Below are 23,530 nucleotides of genomic sequence, written 5' to 3'. Positions count from 1 at the left end.
TATTGTTTCTCAGTCCGCGCAAGCTCCCACGGATGATGCAGGACGAAGTGTTGTAAAGGTTACGTTAATTACTAGGCAGGTGTTGGTTGAGATTAAAGAGCAAGGTTCGGCAGTACATGTACCGACAGATTGGTACGTGTCGCGTGCGTGCGATGGCATTGGTAGGTGACCTGTGTCGCACAGGTGACACTTCTATCCCTCTGCGTTAGGATTCGGTCGCACATTCATTAATGATAGTATTTGACCTTAGGTATATATTGGTATTAGTTAGGCAGCCACCTTGGAAAGAACAACGCCTGGAGCACTCCAAAGTGTGCCTAAGGGTCGTTTCCGAGTCATTTGATAATGGAAGCTATTCTAGGATAACGCCCAAGATGCCAGAATTGATGAAGATACATATGAATATATGATAATCCAAATCAAAGGGGGTGCCAACGGTAAGATGGGACCGGGTACTAGATGGGATGCCGGCAAACTCCAGTCCATGCCGTGGGGAATATATCAAAAGGGGAAAACAAGTCTCAACATGGCTCGCCCACCACGTTCTGTGCTGGCTTTCTAATCGTCTATTCCATCTGAGTAGTATTCAAATCTGGCCGGAACCTGGGTTGCCGGAGCCCCCGGGGCGTCAACATCAACCTCTGCCGTTGACTCGGCCGCTTGCTGCTGCTGCTGCTGCTTTGCCTCGAGCAGATGCCCTCTCAGCAGCGTCGTCATCTGCCTCGCCCACTCCCAGGGCCTCTCGTGGCCCCCCGGCAGGCTGTTGAAGTACTCCCAGCCCATGACGCCGCCAAAGTCCGCATAGCGGCCCCGAAGCAGGGTGAAGACCTGCGACAGCGGGTCCCAGGGGACGAAGCCGCTCCCGTTGGCCGGGTTGGTGACGAGCCCGACGACGACCTTGGCGGGCGGCCAGCCCCTGCGCAGGATGAACTCATACATGAGGGGGTTGCTGCAGTCGCCCCAGCCGCAGTAGAACTGGGCGTTGTACCAGGCAATGTCGCGGCCGCGCATGACCTCGAGGGCCTCGTAGTCGAAGCCGCTGAGGGAGTTCCTCGGGTCGACGAGGGCGGCCGCGACGGGGGCCAGGGTGATGATGAAGGCCGGGCCAAAGTCGGCGCGCAGGCGATCGATGAGGCGGATGATGCCGGCCAGGCTCATGGGCTCCTCGACGTCGAGGTCGAGCCCGTCGAGGCCGCGGTCGCGGATCATGCGGTGCAGCGGCGCGTAGTAGCGCTCGAACTGGGCGTCGTCGGCATCGAGGCGCTCGTAGCTGCCCTTGGCGGCGCCGCCCAGCATGCCCAGCACCTTGATACCCGAGGCCTGCAGAACGCGCAGCTCGGCCCAGAGGGTCTGGAAGCGCGGGTGCGAAGGCGGGTGGTCGTTGAGGGTCAGGGCCTCCGGGTCGTCGTTGAGGTGGATGGCTGCCAGGATGACGTGGGTGAGCGAGAGGCCAGGCTGCGTGAGGAGCGGCAGCACCGAGATGGGGTTGCCAGCGTCATCGTGGTGTGTCTGGTAGTATGTGATGATCCGGGGCAGGCTATTGGGCTCTGGAGGTATGGGTGGCATGGTGTCTATTGATGTTCAATGTCGTGTAACCTCGAGATGGAGATGGGCCAAGCCCAACAGCTGGGTTGAGACTGGATCCAGATTCCAGTCTGATGAGTGAGCCGTGACCCCGCCTGAGTGAATGCGGCGTTGAAACATGAACTCAACCACAGCCCAGCTTGAGCTATGGGTCGATATTAATGTTATTGTATTCTTATAGTACTCTTGATGAGTTTCTCATTTTTGTTTTTCTGGAACTCGCAATCGCAATTTTTTGTCCTGGGACAATTCCTCCGTTTCCAACCCAGGTCATCTCCATCACTTCAACCCCCCCAGTACTGTACTTGCCCAGTTGCTGTACTTTCACAAGCAACACACACAACATCCTTGTTCCTAGCTGATGCTCCCTTGCACCTAGCTTACCGTCAATTGAAAAAAAATGAAAAACAATAATAATCAGATGGATTGTTTCCCAGCCTACATAATGCTGAGACGACCCAAGAAAATGCATGCCTTGCTGATCCCCACCAACGCCGAGCCCCCGACATAGCTCTCGGTGATTATATACTGGCCCCATGAATGGGACAAAAACAAATGAGGGGTAGTAATTGGAGACTAGTCCCGCTGAATAGCCCCGAAAAATCATCGAATGACAACCTAAGTGCGGCTACTCTCAGCTGCACCTCGAGTTCGCCTTGTCCCTCGCCTGCCCGCACCAGATAAACACGCGCTTGAACGGGCCGGACGTCTGATCCCGGTACCGCTCGTCGCAGTACCAGTCCGGGTCCTTCTCGGTCTGGCTGTTGCAGAAGGAGATGCAGCACCCGTTGGCGTTGGGCTTCCAGATGTAGCTGTTGGCGTCAAAGTTGAGGTCCGAGCCGTTCTCGCTGCGGATCACGGGCGACTTCTTCCCCTTGAAGTCGGCCTCCTCGTACGCCTGGAAGAAGAAGGTGAACTCGGGCCGCGTCTGCTCGCTGAGGTCCGTGAGGGTGGGCTTGGGCGCTTCCGAGGTGGTCGAGGCGGCCTCCGAGGCGGTGCTGTCAGGGCTGCTGTTAGTCTCCCGGAGTGGCATTGGGGTTGGCATTTGGGTGAGGAGAGGACGGTTTCCCGGGCACTTACGTGGTAGGGGGCTCGGAAGTCGCTGTCGGGGGAGCCGTAGACGAAGCCACCGTCGTGGTAGCTGCGGCGTCGGAGCCTGAAGACGCTGCCACGGCACCGCCGACGCCGCCTCCCACGGCGGCCGCGACAATGATGAGCACGAGGGCCAGAACCAGGAAGAAGGTCTTGCGCTTGAGCCCCAGGATCTTGTCCTTGCTGGCGGGCTTCTCAGTTGACGGTGGGTTGCGCTCAACGTCGGCCATGGCGCCCCGGGGGAAGTCGCCGGGGGCCTCCTCCGCGCCTAGGTCCCTCGGGTCCGGGTGGACGGCCAGCTTGAGGGTGTCATTGTCATTGTGCAAGGCGTACTTCTCAGATGTGTCGTAGGCAGAGGGATTCTGGGCCACGGCGGGTTTGTGCCAGACGGAGTGAGGCGATGTGTCGACGTAGACCTCGGGCAGATTGTCATCGCGGTGCGAGGAGACGGGTGGCGGTTGGGGCGGGTTCTGGTACTGGGAGACGGGCGACACGACGGTGGAGGTAGGACTGGAGAAGGGGTCCTCTGACGCCCCGTCCTCTCTTCTCGTCGAAGCTGGCGATATAGGGCCCATGGTGATGGGGCTGAGTCTTGTTGGGCTCTTGGTGTTGATGTTCGTTCTCTCGGGAACTTGAACCGATTAGTACGAGCACGAACGAGAACGATGAAGAGAGGAGAAGAGAGCCAAGGGACAAGAGCCGATCATTTCGAGAGTCGGAATTTTGGCAACATAAGCTGGCAGCTTCCCCGGCTGCTCGCCTCGAGGCGTCCTCCGACATCCCTGCCCCGTGGGAGCATGATGGCTCGCAGCGTCGACCAGTGCGGTGCAAGAGATCAAGATTGGCTCCTTGGCGGCTGGTGGGCGAGCGTAAGACGGGCCAACTTTGCGAACCAAACGGTTAATGCTGAATGTCAATCCCCCCCACTCTGGGTGGGTTAGGGCTGAGTTACGGTGGAGAATGTAACCCTTGACTGGTACATGGGATGATGAACCTGGCGACTCAAGGCAGAACCCGAGCAACACGACGGCTTACCTTTTGGGATTAACTCGTATGTCAGGAGAAATGTAAGGACGTTGAGCAATTCAACTCTTCAGGGGTCAATCTCTGAGGCAGGAAACCTCGTAGATACGATCGCTGGCAAACACAACCGTCCACAGAGTACTCCGTACGGATACAGATATAAAATCTACGAGTATATAGTATGGAGACTATTGTCAATTCCCGTCTTCTTCGATGACAGGTCCCCCAGTCCCCACACCCCAGAATAGGGTCCTACCCACAAATCTCGGCACTTGTACAATTACACGTACAACTGCTATCCGACTATCCGGACTTGCTGCTGCAAGTACTATGTACTTCCATGTAATCGAGGGAAATTGCTTCGAGTTTCGCATGATAGTTCGGAGTAGTACGGACAATTGTCGTATCACATCGTATAAGGATGGTTCAAGACGTTGAGCGCCGGTAAGCAGCTGAATATGAAACACAGCGTGAATCCAGGATCTCACTGTCTCAAGCCCCGGCAAACGTGTGCTCGGGGTTCGCAACGTGGGTTTCTGCTGAGCGTGCTACTGCTATTACATGTTTCGCTCGTTGCGAGTAGGACCAAAGGAGGGACAACCCGCATGGACTTTGAGGTCTCGGGCTGTCGGGGGTCTGGTCACCACTCCCTCTACTTCGTAGCGACCTTGAAGTCGACGACTCATCGATCATCCCGCTCTGAAACAAAGATCGCCCCGGGGGAGACATGCGAGAACACGCAGCAGACACAGCAAGCTTTCATATCAAACAGGAGTACTCGTACTTGGAAGGGGAAAAAAAGCATGGCCTAGCTCCCCTGTAATGCGTAGCGCCGCCACGGGCGAGATTCCGGCTGCTTGCCGAGGAGGGCCACGGGATGATCGTGGGATCTAACACTGGAACACACTAGTATTCACGACACGTGTTTCAGCCGCCATGTAAGTCACTTGGAGTGCGAATAGGGCTACAAGGAACTGCTTGAACGCAGACGCCATCAGACATGTTGTGCGTGCGCCTTGTGCCTTGTGGAGGGGCGGCTGGGAGGCGAAGCGCGCTATGCGAGGGACCGAACTGGTGTGGGAGGAAATCGGGGTTCAGTCGTCCCGTCTGACTATATATGTTCGTCTGGACATGCTGTATTATTGTCTCGGGGGGTTCCATTCATTCTGTATTTCTTTCTTTCATCGACCTGATCATGATTATATTTCTTCTCCTGTTCTCAAACCGTTACTCGGGGGAAGTGCGGCTTGGCTGGAAACTAACCGATACATACCGTTGCTTGCTGCGTGAACCTCTGGGACTAATAACAGCGTCTTAACAGACAATTGCATTTGTTGAGTGGTTCCGGCGTAGAGGCATGGTCTTTGGCAATATGATTTGCCAGAATGTACTCAATGTCTCCCATTACCTTGCGCAAGCCATTTCTCCGAGCACCTGTATGCACACAGCCAGGTCCTATGAATCCTCCTTGGAGTCGTCCCTGGCGGAATCATCCCGCGTCAACCAGCCCTCCACCCCCAGCGTCAAGATCACATAGAGGTTGATGATCCGATACACATGGTCCACGGCCACCACGGCCCAGAGGTGACGGTAGCCAACCCAGGGATTCTTGCCGTGGAACGCAAGCGCGGCGGTCGCGAATCGGTACAGGTAATAGCCGGCAAGGAGCATGCTAATGACGACAGTCAGTGACCCAGGAGGGCTGTCGAAGCCTGGGAGAACGACAAATGCGCAGCTTCAGAGACGATGAGAGAGGGGTTACAACTCACGCAAAATAAGGCCAGTGGTAAACCGTCTGGATCCAAGCCGCCGCATCGACGAGCGTACTCAGGGGCCTGACCAGGAACCTCAGTATCTTGAGCGCATACCCGGGATGCTCGCGCCTCAGCCTCCAGAACCCAGGCTCCTCCATCATCAGCACCACATGGGTCCTGTACCCGGAGCGCCGCCAGCGCACGAGCTGCCTGGCAAAGTTGGGCGCGCTCTCGACCAGGGTCAAGACCTCCGCCTCCGGGGCGCTCTGGAAGACCAGGCGCCAGCCGCGGTTGTGCAGCCAGTGGGTGACGAAGCCGTCGTCGCCCGTGTTGATGGGCCGGCCGCGCCACGTCTCGTGCGTGAGGGCGTGGGTGAAGCTCTCGTTCTGCAGCGCAGCGGAGCGTGCCAGCAGCGTGCGTCCCGTGAGGCACCAGACCATGCGCTCCGTGGCGTACATGCTGGCGTTGCTGTCGCCTGTGGAGGACAGGGCGCGCATGGTGGCGACCTCGGAGGCTGTGACGATGCTGGGCTTGCGGCGGTGGACGGGCACGAAGGCACTGTTGATGTGGGAGTATGAGTGTCAGTCTATCGGGGGTATCCCAGGGGGGGTTGTTGGTGACCGAGTCTGGGATTCAAGCTTACCTCTGCCTTCCCATGACGCCCCCGACGGCGGGATCGTTGAATCCCGCAAGGAGATACGGCAGGACCTTGTTGCTCGGCCAGTACGTGTCGTCGTCGACGTAGGCCACGATGCTGCCGCTGGCCTTCTTCAAGGCGAGGCTCATCTGTGCCCGCCGCCCCGGCTTGGGCACCGTGAAGACGGATATCGGGGTCGAGATGCTGTCCCCCAGCGGGGCAAGCAGCTCACGTACCCTCTGGAGGTCACGGGGTATTGTGACGATGATGATCTCCTTGGGCGCGTTGGCCAGCCATAGCTGCATGCATTCCGTGAAGGCGTCGGGCGTGTTGATGGTGGGGATGAGGATGCTGACGTCTGTCGTCGCAAAGGCTGGTTTCTCGGGGAGCGGGATGGGAGGACAGAGATCTCTCGTGTGGGAGTTCTTATGGCGCTCGTAAACACCTAGGAGGCTGTCGCAAACATGGTTAGCAGGCTCCCAACGCGAGTTCAATGGTGCGAGCATCCAGCCTCGCTTGAAGGTTGATTGATGTTGTAGGTTAGGTACAGTATGCACGTACATGTGTTTACATGTACATGGGCACTTACCATTTCGCCCCCAGGTACAGGCAAGACAGCATATTTCCACAAGTCAGAGCGCTCTGATCAAACTGTTAAATTCAATGCGACACTGTTCTGCCGCATTGGAGTAAATCTTTAAGATGTGGGACGTGTGAGCAGAGTGTAGAGTGCTGGTTGCGTATGCCCTCCTCCAAAGACGGGACCATAAATGAACAGCCAAGCCCCTGCACACTTGGAGAGCCACGGAGGCTCGAAAGCTTCCCCCTTTGGACTGCACATGTACGGAGTACTAGTCAGGCATAATGCACAAGAACACAGAGTAGGAGAGCTGAGAGACACTAACAGCTGGTAAGCAGAGTCCCAACGGTCGTCCTAATCCCGCAGGGTGGTCCATCACCGACTAAAGAATCGTTCTGGACCCTAGAAGATGGACAACTCCGCATCTGAAACAAACGGCGTGGGGGATTCTACTGCGTGCATACTGCATTCTCGGAGCCTTTCCTTGATTCCATAAAAGGAAATTCAGCGTCCAAGGCCAGATTGTCAGATTTCGTTCCGGGGACACCAGCCTATTAGAGCTCCGGAACATATCCCGCCTGTGAGTGTTCTCCGCTCGATGTAATACGCCCGATGCAACATACTATATGACACACAGAGCAGTCTTCTTGATAGCTGCATGTTTGGCGATTTATACATCTCACATATGATCACTTGCGGCCTCGTCGGGCCGTCTCACTTGCATAAATCTGCGGAGAGGACCGGCATGGCTGATAGGTGGGAAGACCCCCAAGACTTTGATCGCGGCACTTGGCAGGATTCTGTTGCATACATATACCTGCCGCTACGGCACAGCGTGCGATCTAGATCGATTTCTCACGAGCTAAGCAAGAGTCTAAGCCGGATATCACCATTCTTGCTGACGACATTGGTATCATTTGGATCTAGTCTTGAAACGGAGTGGGACGGTGGCCGTCGGTCCCAGGTTCCGTCGGGTATTACTCTTGTTCAAATCACCAAGTTCCCCATCTCCTTTTACCCCAGCTGTTCTTACTCTTTACCCTCTGTCTTGGCCTCCTCTGACATGGGTTGATCCGCAGAGCCGGCTGCCGCCTCGTCCCCATCAGTCTTACTCCTCTTGGACACATCCATCGTCCTCCTCTCCACAAACCACGTCACAACCGCCGCTGCCGCCGTCGCCGCCACCGGCACCACAAATGCCGTCGTGATGGCCTCATTCAGCGCCTCACGGACCTCCCCCACCGCCTCCGCATCCATGCCCTCCATGGCCGCCACCATGCTCCGGAGCCCGTCGCTCGCAAACGCTCCGGCCTGCCCCCCCGAGAGGACCTCAATGCGCTTCAGCCCCTTCTGCAGGTACTGCACGAACAGGCTCTGGGCCACGCTGATGCCCACGGCGCGGCCCAGCTGCATGGAGAAGACCTCCATGACGCTGGCCACGGGCATGTCGTCGGCGCTGCTGACGGCCTGCACGGCCAGGATGGAGGAGTGCACCGCGACGCCGAAGCCCACCCCCGTGGGCACCTGGTACCCCACGTACTGCGCCGCCGTGCTGTCCGCGCGCAGCTGCTGGAAGAGCACGGCGCCCAGCAGGTAGACCAGGGGCCCGCACCACAGGAAGGGCACGTAGCGGCCCCAGGCGCTGATGGCGAGCCCCGCGAGGGCCATGCTGGCGAGGTTGGAGAAGGTGATGGGCAGCTGGTAGACGCCCGACAGGGTGGCGCTGAGGCCGTGGACGGTCTGCAGGTAGGTGGGCAGCAGGGTTATGTGGATGACGTTGGCCATGCCGTAGAGGGCGGAGAAGAGGCAGCACACGGCGACGGTGCGCTGCTTGAGGATGCGGACGGGGATGACGCCGCTGACATTGCGTGTTAGAACATCAATGTGCCTCTAGTTGCCAGAGGGGGGGTGTATGTGTGTGTGTGTGTGTGTGTGTGTGTGGACTCACTTGTCCTTCTTCATGGCCTGGGAGGCTGCAAAGGCGATGAGCAGGAGCCCGGAGCCCAGGAAGCACCCCCAGACCTGGGGCGACGAGTACGGGAGGGCATTGCCACCCCACTCCAGGGCCAGGAACAGCAGCGCCAGGCAGGCGACCAGGAGTGCTGCGCCTACGGGATCGCAGCTTGTAAGCTTGGTCCGCAGCGGGACATGCTGCTTGGGGCTGGGTGCCTTGTCGACGACAAAGTATAGGATGACGAGGGCCACGAAGCCGAGTGCTAGTTTGAGGGGGTCAAGGTGAGATGAGTCCAGAAGAGGTAAGATCGTAGATGCATGTAAGATGGGGGTGAGATGGGGGTCACTTACGCAGGTTGACCCAGAAGTTGAAGCGCCACTACCGCATGTCAGATTTATCCGGGGAGAACCTTTACTACATAACACAGTATTGATACTGAAATGTAGGTTTGAGGGCCGAGACCACTCACCGTCAGATGGGAATCCGTCAGGGCGCCGCTCATGGTGGGCCCGGCCGTGTAGGCCACAGCCTGGAGAGCGGCAAAAAAGGCCATGAGGCGTGGACGTTCCCTCATGGGCGTGTGTCCGATGATGGCAAATCCAGCCGCCGTCATGCCAGCAGCTCCGAACCCGGCGACGGCCCGTCCCAGGATGAAGACGGCGGAGCCTGGGGCCGTGGCGCAGATCACGGAGCCTACCTCGAAGACTAGCAGGGACAGCATGTGGAAGAGCTTGGGCTCGAAGAAGCCCACCAGGCGGCCGAACAGCAGCTGGAAGGGCATCAGCGTCAGGAGGTACACGCTGGTGTACCAGCCGATGTGGTCCAGGGTGTGGAACTCGGATGTGATGGCGGGGATTGCAGGGCCTGGGCGGGCGATTAGCTGGCTGGTGTAAGGGAGTGGGAGGACTAGTTCCGATCCGTACATACCCAGGATGCTCGAGTCGAGGGCTACCAAGAGGTTTGCCAAGCCGAGGGAAAAGGTGAGGAGATACAGGCGCCACTTGGGGAGATCCTCGCTGTGCGGGATGGAGTCTCCATGGCCGGACGACGGGGATGGTGAGGATCCCGGCTCCTCCCCGTGGGGAGACTGAGTAGTATCGACCTCTTCCATGGGCACTAGGATTACTGCAGCTTTGTAGCAGTCACCCGTAGAGATGAGGAGGATCTGGATTCCTCACCCCGAAGCTGGCGGATACTTATGCGCTGATGACCGAGCCTAAAGAGGACAGCGTCCTGCATGTTCTGTCTTACACGCCGCCAGGATGGGTCAAGATCCACGTCCATAGTTCATCTGCACCACGTTCAATATTATCACCAGTGACCCCTGGCAACACTTGCAGTCTACCGCCATGACACGTAAACCCCCGATTGGGCATTAGCGGAACTCTCCTCCACCCATCCGTGCCGAAAACAATAGCCCTAGCTGCAGCTCCATGCCTAGTAGATACATACATATGCATATCGTCTATGTGAAACAATCCTATTCTCCTGGTCCATCGACGAGCTGGTCAGACCGGCTAAATGCATAGTCCCAACTGCTCGGTCACTGATCTTCGGGTCCTCTCTACGACACAACTTCGAATCCATGAAATATTGGGTTTCAAGTGTCTCTGGACTCTCTCCTGTAGTATACATATACACATATTTGCACACTGAACCTTGCCACCAGCAACGCTCTGGAACGCCCAGGGAACTGTTAGAATGGCTGTCCCTACGGTAGCTGAGCTCCCACCCACGGTAGCAGTCCTGACAACGCTCTGTCTACTCCCCGTGGCCGTGGTCGTGTACAGGCTCTTCTTCCATCCGCTCGCCCGCATCCCCGGTCCCAAGGCTGGTGCCATCACCACGTTTTGGTTTGCCTACCAGGCGCGCAAGGGACGGGCACGGGAGCTGACCCAGATGCTCCATGACAAGTACGGCCCAATTGTGAGGGTGACGCCCAACATGGTCTGGTTCAACACTGCGGAGGGATTCAGAGAAGTCTATAGTAAGGGACATGAATATGAGAAGGGGATACCCGCATTAGATTTTACATGCTGACAGTCTGAAGGGACGGGATCTCCATTCGGAAAATCAGACTGGTACTGTACGTCTTCATACCTACAATAGATCAACATCTCGCACCCAACTCCCCCTCTGGCTCACTAACGCGGACCACAGATGGCGTGGCCAACAAGCACGGCCCGATCCGGTGGTTCCCCCTGAAGCGCGAGGCGCCCGACACGCTGGACCTCGTGGCGGAGATGCACATGCCTCGCTACCGCATGCAGCGCCGGCTCATTGGGCCGACCTTTGGTGCGGCCAACCTGCAGAGCCACGAGGCCGCCGTCGACGAGGTGCTGGGGCGGTTCGTGGCCAAGCTGCGCGAGCTGGACGGCCGCGAGGTCGACCTGGCCGAGTGGATGAACATACTCACCATCGAGAGCCTCTCGGCCGTCACGTTTCGCTGGTCGCCGCGGCTGATCGAGGACGAGACCAACTACGACACCCTCATGGACGGCTACTTTAGGTTCTGGAGGTACTTTACCGTCATCGGGCTCTTCCCGCGCCTTGTCCTGCTGTCGCACACGCTGGGCATCAAGTCGAAGAGACTGCTGCAGAGGCTGGTTGCGCTGGGCGTGGAGAGCTGTCCCACGCCTCCCAAGAACATCTGGATTGTACGTCATGTTATCACTCCTCCTAATTCAACATGTGCTTTTTCGTTGACACAGTCCCTAACGGATGGCAGGATGTCGGGGCGCAGATGATGGCACAGTCCGTCGGGAGTCGAGACCTGCAGAAGAACCCCATCGGCGGTCTGTCAGACGACCTAGTCCGGCTGCACCAGGAGAGGCCCGAGTTCAACCAGGAGTATCTGACCGAGATGGTGGCTACGACGTTGCGGGCTGGGGGGGATACCTTGACAGCATCGCTCGTGGCCGTCATTGCCCAGGCAAATGAGGATCAGCGTGTGAAGCAAAAGGTCACAGATGAAGTGGATATAGTCGAGGGCATTGCCTCGTTCCAGCAGGGCCTGAACCTCGAGTTCACCGCCGCCACCATCAAGGAGTCGATGCGCCACTGGCCCGTCATCGGGCTGGGCATGTATCGCGAGGTGCCCTCACAAGGCATGACGCTCAACGGGTACCAGATCCCCCCGGGCACCACGGTTGCATGCAGCCCTCTGGCCGTCCACTGCAACAAGGCCATCCTGGGGGATGACGCGCTCGAGTTCAAGCCCGAGAGGTGGCTGGACGAGGGTGCACGCATCGTCCTGGAGAAGTACTCGCTGGCGTTTGGGAGCGCGAACAGGTCGTGCCCGGGGAGGCACATATCGGAGCAGTGCATATACAAGGCGATCCCAACGCTCATGAAGCACTTTGACATTGAGGTGCAGATGCCGGACGAGATGCTGACGTATGGGACGAGCATCATGAACGGGGTCAAGGCGAGATTCCACGTGAGGAGATAGGGGGGTTGGGGGCCTGGGTGTCAGAAGCTATTATTGGAGCATCTCTTTGACTGCTTGGATACTATCTAGATGATGGACTCTGGAAATTTAATCCATCATGTCTCCCCCAAACGAACACCAGCGCAGCGATATGCTTGAACCCAGAACTCGTCGTATCGAGCGTCCCTCTACCATGGCACCCTATTATTGGCGGAAGCTGGAACGTGTCAGGTCCCTTGTACCGGTCGCTTCGGGGGCTTTTGCTCCTGAATCTGTCTACCCCTCATGTGGTGCATACATGCATGTATCGGATTACCGAAGCCCGGGTCCCTGTCCACGGCCGGAAGACGGGACCGACGGATCTCCGGGCTCCGTGCCCCACTTCTCGGCGGCGACTCCCCGAGTTCCCATTTGCATACATTACAACGTACTAAAGTATTACCTGTGGTGCCAGAAACAGAAAAGTAAGCTGCAGTCGGCATTGAGCCTATTCAGATGGGTGAGAGACTGCGCTGCAAGTTTGTCCATGGTGGCCTGGACTCCCATCAACGACCGCTCGCGACCACCCCTAGATTGCCACCCGGAGCCACTCGTTGCGTTGATAAAGAGGGTGTTTATGGAATTAAGCTCCTGGGGGCAATCAATAAAATCGAATCAAGTATAAGCCCCCCACATGTAATCATTGCCACATGGGGTTGGTGCAGGGCATCACGGCATGGCTTCCCTAACCAACCTAGGAGTCTCGCTCTCGAGACAGGGTCCAGTCTGGGCAGACAGGTAATACAGTAAGGCAACATTCAGTCCGCTCAGTTGTGAAGCTCATGACTACTTGACTATACAACTGCAGTGACTGGCGTTTCGGTCTCATCGCATTGCCCCATATAGAAGCCCCCTGTCCACAAACAACCCGCCTACACTCACACATCCATCCCCCTTCCAAGCCACCATCTCCCACCCATCATGACCACACCCGTGCCCATCGCCATCGTAGGCATGAGCTGCCGCCTTCCCGGCGGCGCCAACAGCCCCGAGGAGCTCTGGCAGATGCTCCACGACGGCCGCAGCGGCCACAGCCCCATCCCCACGACCCGCTGGAACGCAGACGCCTTCTACCACGCCGACCCGGGCGCGCGCGAGTCGGTGCCCTTCCGGTCGGGGCACTTCCTGAGCGACGACATCGCCGCCTTTGACGCGCGCTTCTTCCGCGTGTCGCCGCGCGACGCCAACGGCATGGACCCCCAGCAGCGCCTGCTGCTCGAGGCCACGTACGAGGCCCTGGAGAACGCGGGCATGCCTCTGGGCAGCCTCCGGGGCAGCGACACGGCTGTCATCATGGCCGAGTTTGCGCGTGACTACGACAGGATGGCGCAGAAGGACGTGCAGAATGTGCACAAGATGCATGTGCTGGGCTACGGCGATGCGATCCTGGCGAACAGGATCTCGTACACGATGGATCTCAGGGGTCCGTCGTTTACGCTCGACACGGGATGTGTATGTTCTTTTCCTGTCCCTCGTCTGATCGGTTTCTCTTTTGCTGATTTCATCAAAGTCAGGCAGTCTGGTCGCCGTCCACCAGGCCTGCCAGAGCATCCGGACCGGCGAGTCCAGCATGGCCATTGCGGGCGGCTGCCAGCTGATATTGCATCCCGACCAGGGCATGAATATGAGCCAGATCAAGTGAGTCGAGACTCATCATTTGATGTAAAATAGATCCATGTGCTGAGACCCACCTCCAGCATGATGAACCCAGACGGCAAATGCTACGTCTTCGACGAGCGAGGCGCTGGATACGGGCGCGGCGAGGGCGCTGGAGTCGTCGTCCTCAAGCGGCTCGATCACGCCCTGAGAGACGGAGACGCGGTCCACGCCGTCATTGCGAATTCGGGCGTCAACCAGGACGGCAAGACGATGGGCATCTCGCTGCCCAGCGGGGAGGCGCAGGCGAGCCTGGCAAGGTCCGTGTACGCGGCTGCTGGGCTGGATCCTGCCGAGACGCTGTATGTCGAGGCGCATGGGACGGTAAGTTTGGATGAGGGCAATGGGTGGTGTGAAATGGCTGACATCAATGTACTCGATGTCTAGGGCACTCAAGCTGGTATGTCTCATCCGAATCTCTTCATGTCCCTGGCCACGGCGAGACTTTGAGCTTGACTGACGAATGTGGTTTCTAGGCGACAAGGTTGAAATCTCTTCTATCGGCGAGGTCTTCTGCCCAGATTCGGGTCGCAATTCTGATGTATATGTTGGGTCCATCAAGGCCAACATTGGCCATCTCGAATGTGCCAGCGGCATTGCCGCGCTCATCAAGTCGGTCATGGTGCTGAAAAAGGGATATGTGCCTCCCAACATCAACCTCAAGACACTGAAACCAGAGCTGAAACTACAAGGCCGGCCTATAAAGGTGAATTGCTCTTCTGTACTCGCAGCGACGTTTGTGCTGACTGGAATAAACTAGATCCCAACAGAAGTTGTCCCCCTGGCCGACCCCAGCTATCAAGGGCCGCGGCGGGTTTCGGTGAGTGGCTTTGGATACGGTGGTACAAATGGCCACGTTATCTTGGAGACTGTGGAATCACAAGACAGACGGCTGGGTGGTGAGTTTACAAATGGCTTCACAAATGGCCACACCAACGGCCACACAAATGGTCACACAAATGGCCATAGCGAGGGAACCTCCAAAGACTCCAACGAAATCAACGGAGAAAAACATGAATCTGACCCAGACTCAATTCCCACCGACTGCCCCCGGATACATGTCCTCTCGGCAGCATCAGAAATCTCCCTGACAACCATGGCCTCACGCCTCCAAGCCTGGCTCTCGGACAAACAACTACAAGGCAGCCATCTCCACGATCTCTCCTATACCCTCGCCGCCCGGCGCTCTCTGCACGGCTGGAGAAGCGCCATTGTGGCCTCAGACACCCAGGATCTAATTGATAAACTCAGCCGAGTCAAGCCCACCAAGAGCTCAGGGGGCACATCCTCTCCAGCGGTCACGTTCATCTTTACGGGGCAAGGAGCCCAGTGGTATGCCATGGGCAGAGAGCTCCTTTTATCCTCCAGCATCTTCCGAGATTCCATAGCCACATCCTCCAGCCTGCTGAAGCACTGGGGGAGTCCCTGGTCTCTTGACGAGGAGCTCCTCAGGGACGACGCTGATTCGCGCCTTAACGAGAGTGAGCTTGCGCAGCCGGCCACCACGGCTATCCAGGTAGCCCTCGTCGACCTGCTCGCTCATGTCGGAGTTGTCCCACAGCGTGTATGTGGTCACAGCTCCGGCGAGATAGGAGCAGCGTATGCAGCGGGCGCACTAAGCCACGAGGCCGCTCTCAAAGTGTAAGCCCCCCCTCTCATGGCATCAATGGCATATATACATGCACGGTAGCTGATTGTATCAGATCCTATTGGAGAGGCATCTGCTCCAAGCAGGCCAAAGAGGCCAACCTCTGCAGGGGCTCTATGCTATCGACAGGACTGGGCGAGGAGACCGTCCTCCCCTACGTCAAGGCAGCCAGGGGAGGCAGACTCGTGACGGCGTGCATAAACAGCCCCGAGAGCACCACCATCTCGGGAGACGAGGATGCCATTGATGACCTCGCAGCGACACTCACCAGCCAGGGCATCTTCAACCGCAAGCTCCGCGTGGACACGGCGTACCACTCGCATCACATGGCAGCCGTGGCAGATGATTACCTGTCTTCTCTGGCGGATGTGAAGCACTCGGCCCCTCGTGAGGGTACAGCCTTCTTCTCCTCCGTCACGGGCACACGCAAAATCTCCGAGTTTGGGCCCGAGTACTGGACGCAGAATCTTGTCTCACCCGTGCAGTTCCAGAAGGCCCTGGGCGCGGCCGCCGAGGACATGGCTAGTTCCTCTGGGTCGCAGTCCGCCAGCAACATCTTGATCGAGGTTGGCCCTCACGCTGCACTCCAGGGCCCGGCGAGGCAGATCCTGTCGGTGATGCCAGGTGGTTCGTTTAAGCATGTCTATCTGTCGCCGCTTCTGCGCAAGCAGCATGCCGTGAAGACGACGCTCGAGGTACTGGGGAAACTGTTCGAAGCTGGCTACCCCATGGACATGGAAAAAGTATCGAACCTCGTCAGCTCGACGACCAAACCGCGTGTCGTCTCCGACCTTCCCCCCTACTCCTGGGACCACACGTCGACATACTGGCACGAGTCGCGCCTCAGCCGAGACCATCGCTTCCGCCACTTCCCGTACAACGACCTCATCGGCGTCCTCGACGTCGTTGGAGACATCCACAGCCCCCGATGGAGACACCACATTGACCCGGAGGAAATGCCCTGGCTGCGCGACCACGTCGTGGACGGGTTCATCCTCTTCCCGGGGACAGGGTACCTCTCCATGGCGGTAGAAGCCCTCAACCAGCTCCTCCAGCTGCGCAAGACGCCCGGCGTCGTGGACCGCTTCATCCTCCGCGACATCAAGTTCATCAAGCCCCTCGTGGTGCCGCAGCCAACCCGGGACGAGGAGCGCCAGCAGGTCGAGGTGCAGATCTCGCTGACCGCCGAGGGAGGCAAGGGGCTGTGGGAGGCCTTCCGCGTATCCTCATACGACAGGACCAGCTCTACTTGGACGGAGCACTGCACGGGCACCGTGGGCGTGCAGATGGAGCGAGGCGCAGGCGAGTTCGAGGTCGATGCAGACCAGGCCGGTGGTGCCAACACCATCCACCTCCTCCACGAGATTAGGTCCTTGTCAACGACACCAGTCGACGTGGCCCAGTTCTACCAAGACCTCGCCTCGACGGGCAACGCCTTTGGGCCCTCGTTCCGCGATCTTGACTCACTCCATCTGGGCGACCACTCGGCCTGCGCCAAGGTTGTCATCCCGGATATTGCCAGCCTTATGCCAGCGTCGTATATGCAGCCGCACGTCGCGCACCCGGCAACGCTAGACTCGCTCAACCACGTCGCGGCCGCCCTGTACAGGGCTCACTGCGGGAGCTCGCCGTTCGTGGCCGCTGCCATCGACGAGTTCTCCATCTCAGCGCGCGTCACGGCCGAGGCTGGTGCGGAGCTCGCTGTGGCGTCGCGTATGACGACCGAGACGAGCCGGTCTGCCGTGGGGGATACGTGGGTGTTTCAGGGTGCCGAGGGGGGCGAGGAGCCTGTTATTTCTATACGTGGATGGAGGTTGCAGTCTGTGGGCGAGGCGAGGCCGGTGGAGGGGGACGTCCCCTTTGAGAGGAACATGACGTACAAGATGGAGTGGCGCGAGGACGTCGACTTGTTGACCAGAGACGCCCTCGACGGGATCGGGTACCAGGAGGACAAGGAAGTCGCCGAGTCCCTGTACCTGAGGGAGTCTGCAGCCCTGATATACATCAAGAGGGCGGTGCAGGAGATGGAGTCGTCAGGCATGACAGCCGACACATCATCACCACACCTGGCCAAGCTCTACAGCTGGATGCGACAGATTGCCAGCGACGACAACAAGCACATGCTCCCCGTCATCCCCAGCTACCCAGGCTCTCTACCCAGCAACGACACCGATCTGGAGACCTTCATCCTGCAGGAGGCCCCCAAGACGGGCGCCCAGGGGGCCATGCTCGAGCGCATCGGCTCGCACCTCGCATCCATCCTGACAGGCAGCACGGCCTCGCTGCCCCTCATGTTCAGCGACGACCTCCTCGAGAGGGTGTACAGCGAGGACATGATGCGCGCCAGCTGCATCCAGATGGCTGCGTACACGCGGCTGCTGTCCTTCAAGCACCCGCGCATGAACATCCTCGAGATCGGCGCGGGCACAGGCGGCGCGACGCTGCCTCTCCTCCAGGCGCTGGACGATCCCGTCGACGGGCCCCTGCTTGGCCGGTACTGCTACACCGACATCTCGGCGGGTTTCTTCGACAAGGCGCGCGCGCGGTTCGCGCGGTGGGCGCACCGCATGGACTTCAAGACGCTCGACGTGTCCCGGGATCCCCTAACACAGCCTGGCTTCGCAGAGGCGGAGGGCCAGTTCGACCTCATCGTGGCGGCCAACGTCCTGCACGCCACACCGCTGCTGGACGAGACAGTGGCCAACTGCCGCAGGCTGCTGCGCCCGGGGGGCAGGCTCATGCTGATGGAGGTGACGCGGCTGACGCTGACGCTGAACACCATCTTTGGCACGCTGCCTGGCTGGTGGATGAGCGAGGACGGCAGGGAGGACACGCCGACGGTGGCTCTTCCGGAGTGGGATGCGGTGCTGCGGCGTCAGGGGTTTGCCGGTGTTGAGGTTGCGACGCCGGATCATCGTGGAGGCACGGCTGTCATGACTGCCATGGTTGCTCGGGCTGTCGAAGAGACGGCTGTGACTAATGGGAATGGTGTTGCTCGACAGAAGGTCACGGTGCTGCGTGGCCACGACGACGAGGAGTCGGTGTTGCTGGCTGACCGTCTGTGTCAGTCGCTCAGAGACGAGGCTCATGTGGAATGCCATGCTGAGGACGTTGGCAGTGCGACTAATCAGGAGGATGCCAGCTATATTGTACTCGACGCGGCAGAGCACGGTATCCTCAAGAACCCGAGCCCAGAACAACTCACCAACATCACGAGGCTTGTGACAGGGTCCAAGGAGGTGCTGTGGGTGGGTTTCCAGGCGTCAGATTCGGCTGATGCTGTGGCCCTCAAGGGCATGGTCAACGGCCTTGCTCGTGTCGCTCGCAACGAGAGCTCGTTTGTGAAGCTGGTGACAATAGACATCCATGACAGGGTGTCTGGAAACAATGCACGCGACCTGGCACAGAGCATAGCGGAGGTTACCAAGGCCAGCTTCTGGCCCGCCCCAGGGACGACAGCGTCGCAGGAGAGGGAGTTTGCTATTCGCGGGGGCAAGGTGCTCGTTCCTCGCGTCCGTGTCGATGCCTCCTTCAACAGCTGGGTTGCCAGCACCAGAGCCGACAACAAGACACTCACGCCCACACCCTACCATCAGGCGTCGCGGCCCCTAAAGCTCGAGGTTGAGACGCCGGGCCTTCTCAGCACGCTGCGCTTCGTCGACGATCCGATCCCCTCAACGCCCCTGACACCGCACGAGATTCAAGTGCATCCTCATGCACATGGAATCAACTTCAAGGACGTCTTCGTGGCCCTGGGTCAGGGACCTCCTGGGGCCATCATGGTCGGCGAGGTCGCGGGCGTCGTCACGGCTGTGGGGTCAGAAATGGCTGGGATGTACCAGGTTGGTGACCGTGTCGTGGGTATGGGAGCAGAGCCTTTTGCCAGTAGTCCCCGGCTGCACGGGCTCAATGCTCACAAGATGCCTGACGGGGTGAGCTTCGTGGACGGTGCTTCGGCCATGGTGGTGTATTGTACGGCGTGGTACTGCCTTGTGACGGTTGCAAATCTGCAGAAAGGCGAGACGGTTCTTATACGGTATGTTCAGTTGACATGTATCATAGGTGTGTGTGTATGCTAACTTGGAGCAGTATGTCATGTTACCCCTGAACAGCCGGAACCCTCCATCAGCCCCCTGACACGGACTAACTACTAACTCTGCGACATACAGATTCCGGCTCTGGAGGCGTCGGCCAGGCCGCCATACAGATTGCCCAGCACATTGGAGCTGACATCTTCACCACCGTGGGCAGCGCCTCGAAGCGCCAGCTGCTCATAGACAGATATAACCTCCCCCCTAACCGCATCCTCTCGTCAGGGTCCACCACCTTCAAGGACGGCATCCTGCACCTAACGGGAGGCAAGGGAGTCGATGTGGTCCTCAACTCGCTGGCAGGCGACCAGGCCACCGCCACGCTTGAGTCGGTCGCCACGTTTGGACGCTTTGTTGAGATTGGCAAGTCAGACATTTACCGACGCAGCCGCCTGAGTATGGCGCACTTTGACCGGGGCATCTCGCTGTCTGCCGTTGACTTTGTCCTCATTATGCGTCAGCGGCCGCAGATTGTGCACGAAACGCTGGGCGCCGTGTTTGAGCTGTTCGAGAAGGGGGTTCTGTCCCCCGTGGACCCTGTGACCACGTTCCCCGTGGAGAAGATTGAAGAGGCCTTCCGCATGATTGCTGCGCGCAAGCACACGGGTAAGCTGGTCATCGTTGCTGACCAGGACAGCCAGGTCAAAGCTCCCCTGCCACCTCCCAAGCCGCTCCAGCTGGACAGCCAAGGGACGTATGTCGTTCTCGGTGGACTCGGTGATCTGGGCAGACGGGTGTGCGGACTCTTGGCCAGGGGCGGAGCGGGCCATATTGTCACTCTGTCGCGTAGCCTTCCCCCTGACGACGAGCTCGAGCTGTTCCGGGGTGAGATCAAGGAGCAGGGAAGCAGCTGCACGCTCCACACTATGCGCTGCGATGTCACCGATCCGAACAGTGTGCTCCAGGCGGCTGAAGTGTGCCGATCCCAGCTTCCTCCGGTGCGAGGTGTTGTTCACAGCGGTCTCGTCCTCAGTGTAAGTGCCGACTTCGCGTCCCATTGTTGACCTCTTCATATTCTTGGACAACCAACCCCTGACTGATGATCAAAATGCAGGACCGGCCCCTCGAGCTCATGACCCACGACGAGTACATGACAGCCGTGAGGCCCAAGGTCCACGGCACCCTGCACCTCCACGACGCCTTCGCCTCGGAGCACCTGGACTTCATGATCCTGCTTTCCTCATCGACGGGCATCATCGGCATGAAGGGCCAGGCCAACTACGCCGCGGGCAACACATTCCAGGACGCCTTTGCCGACGCCCACAATGCCAGGTCCAGCAGCAATCACACGCGCTACGTCTCGCTTGACATTGGTGCCGTCGCCGGCTCGAGCCACATCTCGCGACTGCCGCTGCAGGGCGTCGAGATGCAGAAGCAGAGCGTGCTCTTCATGACGTTCGAAGAGGTCACCCTGCTACTCGAGTACGCCATGGGGCCCTCGGCCGTCGAGCATGACTTCTCCCACTGCATGGTTGGCTTTGACCGCGACGTCATGGTCACCATGCAGGACACGGCATCGCTCGACAACCCGCTGTTCAGCCTGCTGCCTGACACGGGGGCAGACGATGCGCGAGACGGCAAGGGAGGCTCAGGTGGCAGCAAGCAGGCGGAGCAGGATCCGGGGAAGCTCGTCGAGAGGGCCAAGACGCTGGACGAGGCAAGGGATATCATCACCAGGGCCACGGCCGACAAGTTCTCCGTGTTTCTCGACGCAGAGGTGGCTATCGATGTTCCCATTGTGCAGCTGGCCATAGACTCGCTCGTGTCCATCGAGCTCAAGAACTGGATGTCGCGGACCTTCCAAGCCCCTGTCCAGGCGTCCGAGATTGCGGGTGCGCTGAGCATCAAGGCTCTCGCCGAGTTGCTGACGTCGAGGTCCAAGTGCATCAGCGACGAGCTCCGGGGAGAACCGTCAAGTAAAGAGGTCGATGGAAGCGAAGAAGATGCTGCAGAAGACCCCAAGACCAACGGCGACCACAGCAATGGCAATCATGTCGAAAAGGGGGCCAACCCCTCCCACGGATGGGAGTGCTGCAAGTACTCCGAGACCCTTCCCAAGTCCCCCCTAGTAGACCTCGACGATGCCATCGACTACATGCTCGACAACTCAGGCCACTTCTTCCCGCCCGACGAGTTCAAGCTCCTCCAGGAAGCAGCCGACGACCTCCGCGCACCCGGTGGCCCCGGACGCGCCGCATACGCACATCTCCAGGCCCGCTACGATGACCCCAGCCTCGACAGCTGGCTCTACGAGCCCCTGACGGACATCCTGTACCTGGGGAAGCGCTTCCCCGTGGCTCCCTTCTCGAGCTTTGTGGGCTCCAACGCAGATGGGCCGTTGCCTCACACGCAGAGCGAGCGCGCAGCCATCATCACGCTCGCCGCGCTCGGGTTCCGCCGCAAGGTCATGGCCGACGAGGTCGAGCCGCACTGGTACTCTGGCCGGGCAACGTGCACCTGGCAGCTCAAGTGGCTGTTTGACGCCGTGCGCGAGCCTGCGGCCCAGACGGACCGCATGAGGCTGTACCAGGAGTCGGACTACATTGTTGTGCTCAGGAGGGGGCACGTCTTCAAGGTGGATATGCCAGATGGGGGCCGTCACATGTCCCATTCCAAGCTCCGGGGCATCTTTGAGGCCATTGTGCGCCGTGTGCAGGATGAGGGACTGTGGACTGGTCTGCTCACATCGGACAACCGGACCTCGTGGGCAGAGGTGAGTACTCCATTCATCCAATCATGGCACAGTATATGGATAACAACTGACCCGAACAGAACCGCACTCTGGCTCTCAAGCTGAGCCCTGGAAATATCGAGTACATCAAGACCATTGAAGAATCAAGTTTTGTCGTCTGTCTCGATGATGCAGCCCCCGAGACGGACAGCGAGCAGGTCCGCCAGGCGTGGTTCGGCGATGGCTTCAACCGCTGGGCAGACAAGAGCATGCAGATCATTGTCGCAGCCAACGGCAAGTCCAGCGCCATCCTTGAGCACGGCGGCATCGACGGTCTCACATCGTGGCGCTTCTCCGAGTGGGTTCAGAGAGCCATCCTGGGCACTCCACCAGTGTCGTCTGCCAATGGATCCGACTCTGGACCAGCACCATCATCCCTCGAGGAGCAGCCCTTCGACATCGAGGAACTAACCTTCCAGTCAACCCCCGATCTGGACCGTCACATGCTCACCCTTCGAGACCGCTACGTCGCTGCCACCTCCACCGCCGAGTACAAGAACCACTACCTCCATGCCTTTGGCACCGCCGACCTCATGGCCTGGGGCATGCCCGTGAAATCCGTCCTCGACGTCACGGTCCAGCTGGCCATCCACCTCCATTACGGCCACAACGTGCCCTGCTGGGAGGGCGTGTCCATGTCGCACTACCACAAGGGCCGCAGCGACATGCTCCAGATCGCCACGCCCCAGGTCGCTCGCTTCTGCGCCGACGCCGCCGTCACCGTCAACGAGGCAGAAGCAGAAGAAGCAGCAGCAGCTATCCCGGCGGCCGATCTGCGCGCCCGCCTCGTGTCCCTGGCCCGCGACATGACGGCCAACCTGCAGCGATGCCAGGCCGGGCGGAACCATCTGCGCTTCTTCGAGATGCTGCGCGACGCCGCGTGGCCGCAGGGCGAGCCGACGGCCAAGATGTTCGCCAGGAACATATTCTGGCGCAGCCCGTTTGTCATCCTGCAGCATGTCCCGGAGGAGGTGGCCGGGGCGAGCATGCTGCACGGCGTGCAGAAGAAGGACTGCTTCTTTGTCAGTCTGAGCCCGAAGGGTCATAGGTATGTTTCTTTTTCTCCCAACTGTTGCATTTTCAAATGTGCGGGAGGTGGGCTCGCTGACTCTCTTCAATAGCATCCATGTGGCCATAGATGGCACGACGGGAAACACGGAGCCATTTGCCGCTCGGCTGGAGGAGGCTTCTCATATTATGAAGAGAATCATACAGGCCAAGTAGGGTCAGAAAATATCTCTCCGTGGAGTTATGGGATGGAATATATAGAATAGCGATGTCTTTGCTTTGAGAATTATTAAGCCTCGTCCA

The 23,530-nt window shown here is 59.0% G+C and overlaps 6 protein-coding genes across 6 annotated transcripts; 2 read left to right on the top strand and 4 right to left on the bottom strand.

Annotated features, from left to right (window-relative positions):
- Window positions 1–558: 558 nt before the first annotated feature.
- ACO1O0_008776 (glycoside hydrolase family 18 protein) lies at window positions 559–1,566 on the bottom strand (the record flags this gene model as incomplete). Its single annotated transcript, XM_083198137.1, has 1 exon — window positions 559–1,566. The coding sequence occupies one exon, from the start codon at window positions 1,564–1,566 to the stop codon at window positions 559–561; it is 1,008 nt and encodes a 335-aa protein (XP_083045872.1).
- A 652-nt stretch (window positions 1,567–2,218) lies between these two features.
- Window positions 2,219–3,251, bottom strand: ACO1O0_008775 (uncharacterized protein; the record flags this gene model as incomplete). The annotated part of the gene is made up of 2 exons (XM_083198136.1): window positions 2,219–2,582; window positions 2,665–3,251. The coding sequence occupies 2 exons, from the start codon at window positions 3,249–3,251 to the stop codon at window positions 2,219–2,221; spliced, it is 951 nt and encodes a 316-aa protein (XP_083045871.1).
- Window positions 3,252–5,154: 1,903 nt separating this feature from the next.
- ACO1O0_008774 (uncharacterized protein) lies at window positions 5,155–6,596 on the bottom strand (the record flags this gene model as incomplete). Its single annotated transcript, XM_083198135.1, has 3 exons — window positions 5,155–5,434; window positions 5,469–6,011; window positions 6,097–6,596. 3 exons carry the CDS (start codon window positions 6,594–6,596, stop codon window positions 5,155–5,157), a joined length of 1,323 nt encoding a protein of 440 aa, XP_083045870.1.
- A 1,103-nt stretch (window positions 6,597–7,699) lies between these two features.
- On the bottom strand, window positions 7,700–9,735 carry ACO1O0_008773 (MDR family MFS transporter; the record flags this gene model as incomplete). Its single annotated transcript, XM_083198134.1, has 5 exons — window positions 7,700–8,528; window positions 8,619–8,886; window positions 8,975–9,002; window positions 9,094–9,488; window positions 9,552–9,735. 5 exons carry the CDS (start codon window positions 9,733–9,735, stop codon window positions 7,700–7,702), a joined length of 1,704 nt encoding a protein of 567 aa, XP_083045869.1.
- A 590-nt stretch (window positions 9,736–10,325) lies between these two features.
- ACO1O0_008772 (uncharacterized protein) lies at window positions 10,326–12,075 on the top strand (the record flags this gene model as incomplete). The annotated part of the gene is made up of 3 exons (XM_083198133.1): window positions 10,326–10,611; window positions 10,785–11,281; window positions 11,353–12,075. The coding sequence occupies 3 exons, from the start codon at window positions 10,326–10,328 to the stop codon at window positions 12,073–12,075; spliced, it is 1,506 nt and encodes a 501-aa protein (XP_083045868.1).
- Window positions 12,076–13,014: 939 nt separating this feature from the next.
- Window positions 13,015–23,443, top strand: ACO1O0_008771 (Type I Iterative PKS; the record flags this gene model as incomplete). The annotated part of the gene is made up of 11 exons (XM_083198132.1): window positions 13,015–13,545; window positions 13,604–13,731; window positions 13,791–14,073; window positions 14,137–14,149; window positions 14,226–14,455; window positions 14,510–15,390; window positions 15,453–19,369; window positions 19,567–20,462; window positions 20,543–22,201; window positions 22,261–23,267; window positions 23,341–23,443. The coding sequence occupies 11 exons, from the start codon at window positions 13,015–13,017 to the stop codon at window positions 23,441–23,443; spliced, it is 9,648 nt and encodes a 3,215-aa protein (XP_083045867.1).
- Window positions 23,444–23,530: the final 87 nt, after the last annotated feature.

Source organism: Amphichorda felina (assembly GCF_050947745.1).
Source record: "Amphichorda felina strain 45539 chromosome Unknown scaffold_9, whole genome shotgun sequence".
NCBI classification, from domain to species: Eukaryota; Fungi; Ascomycota; class Sordariomycetes; order Hypocreales; family Bionectriaceae; genus Amphichorda; species Amphichorda felina.
Note: the sequence above shows the minus strand (reverse complement) of the source record. Positions and strands in the feature narration are given on the sequence as shown.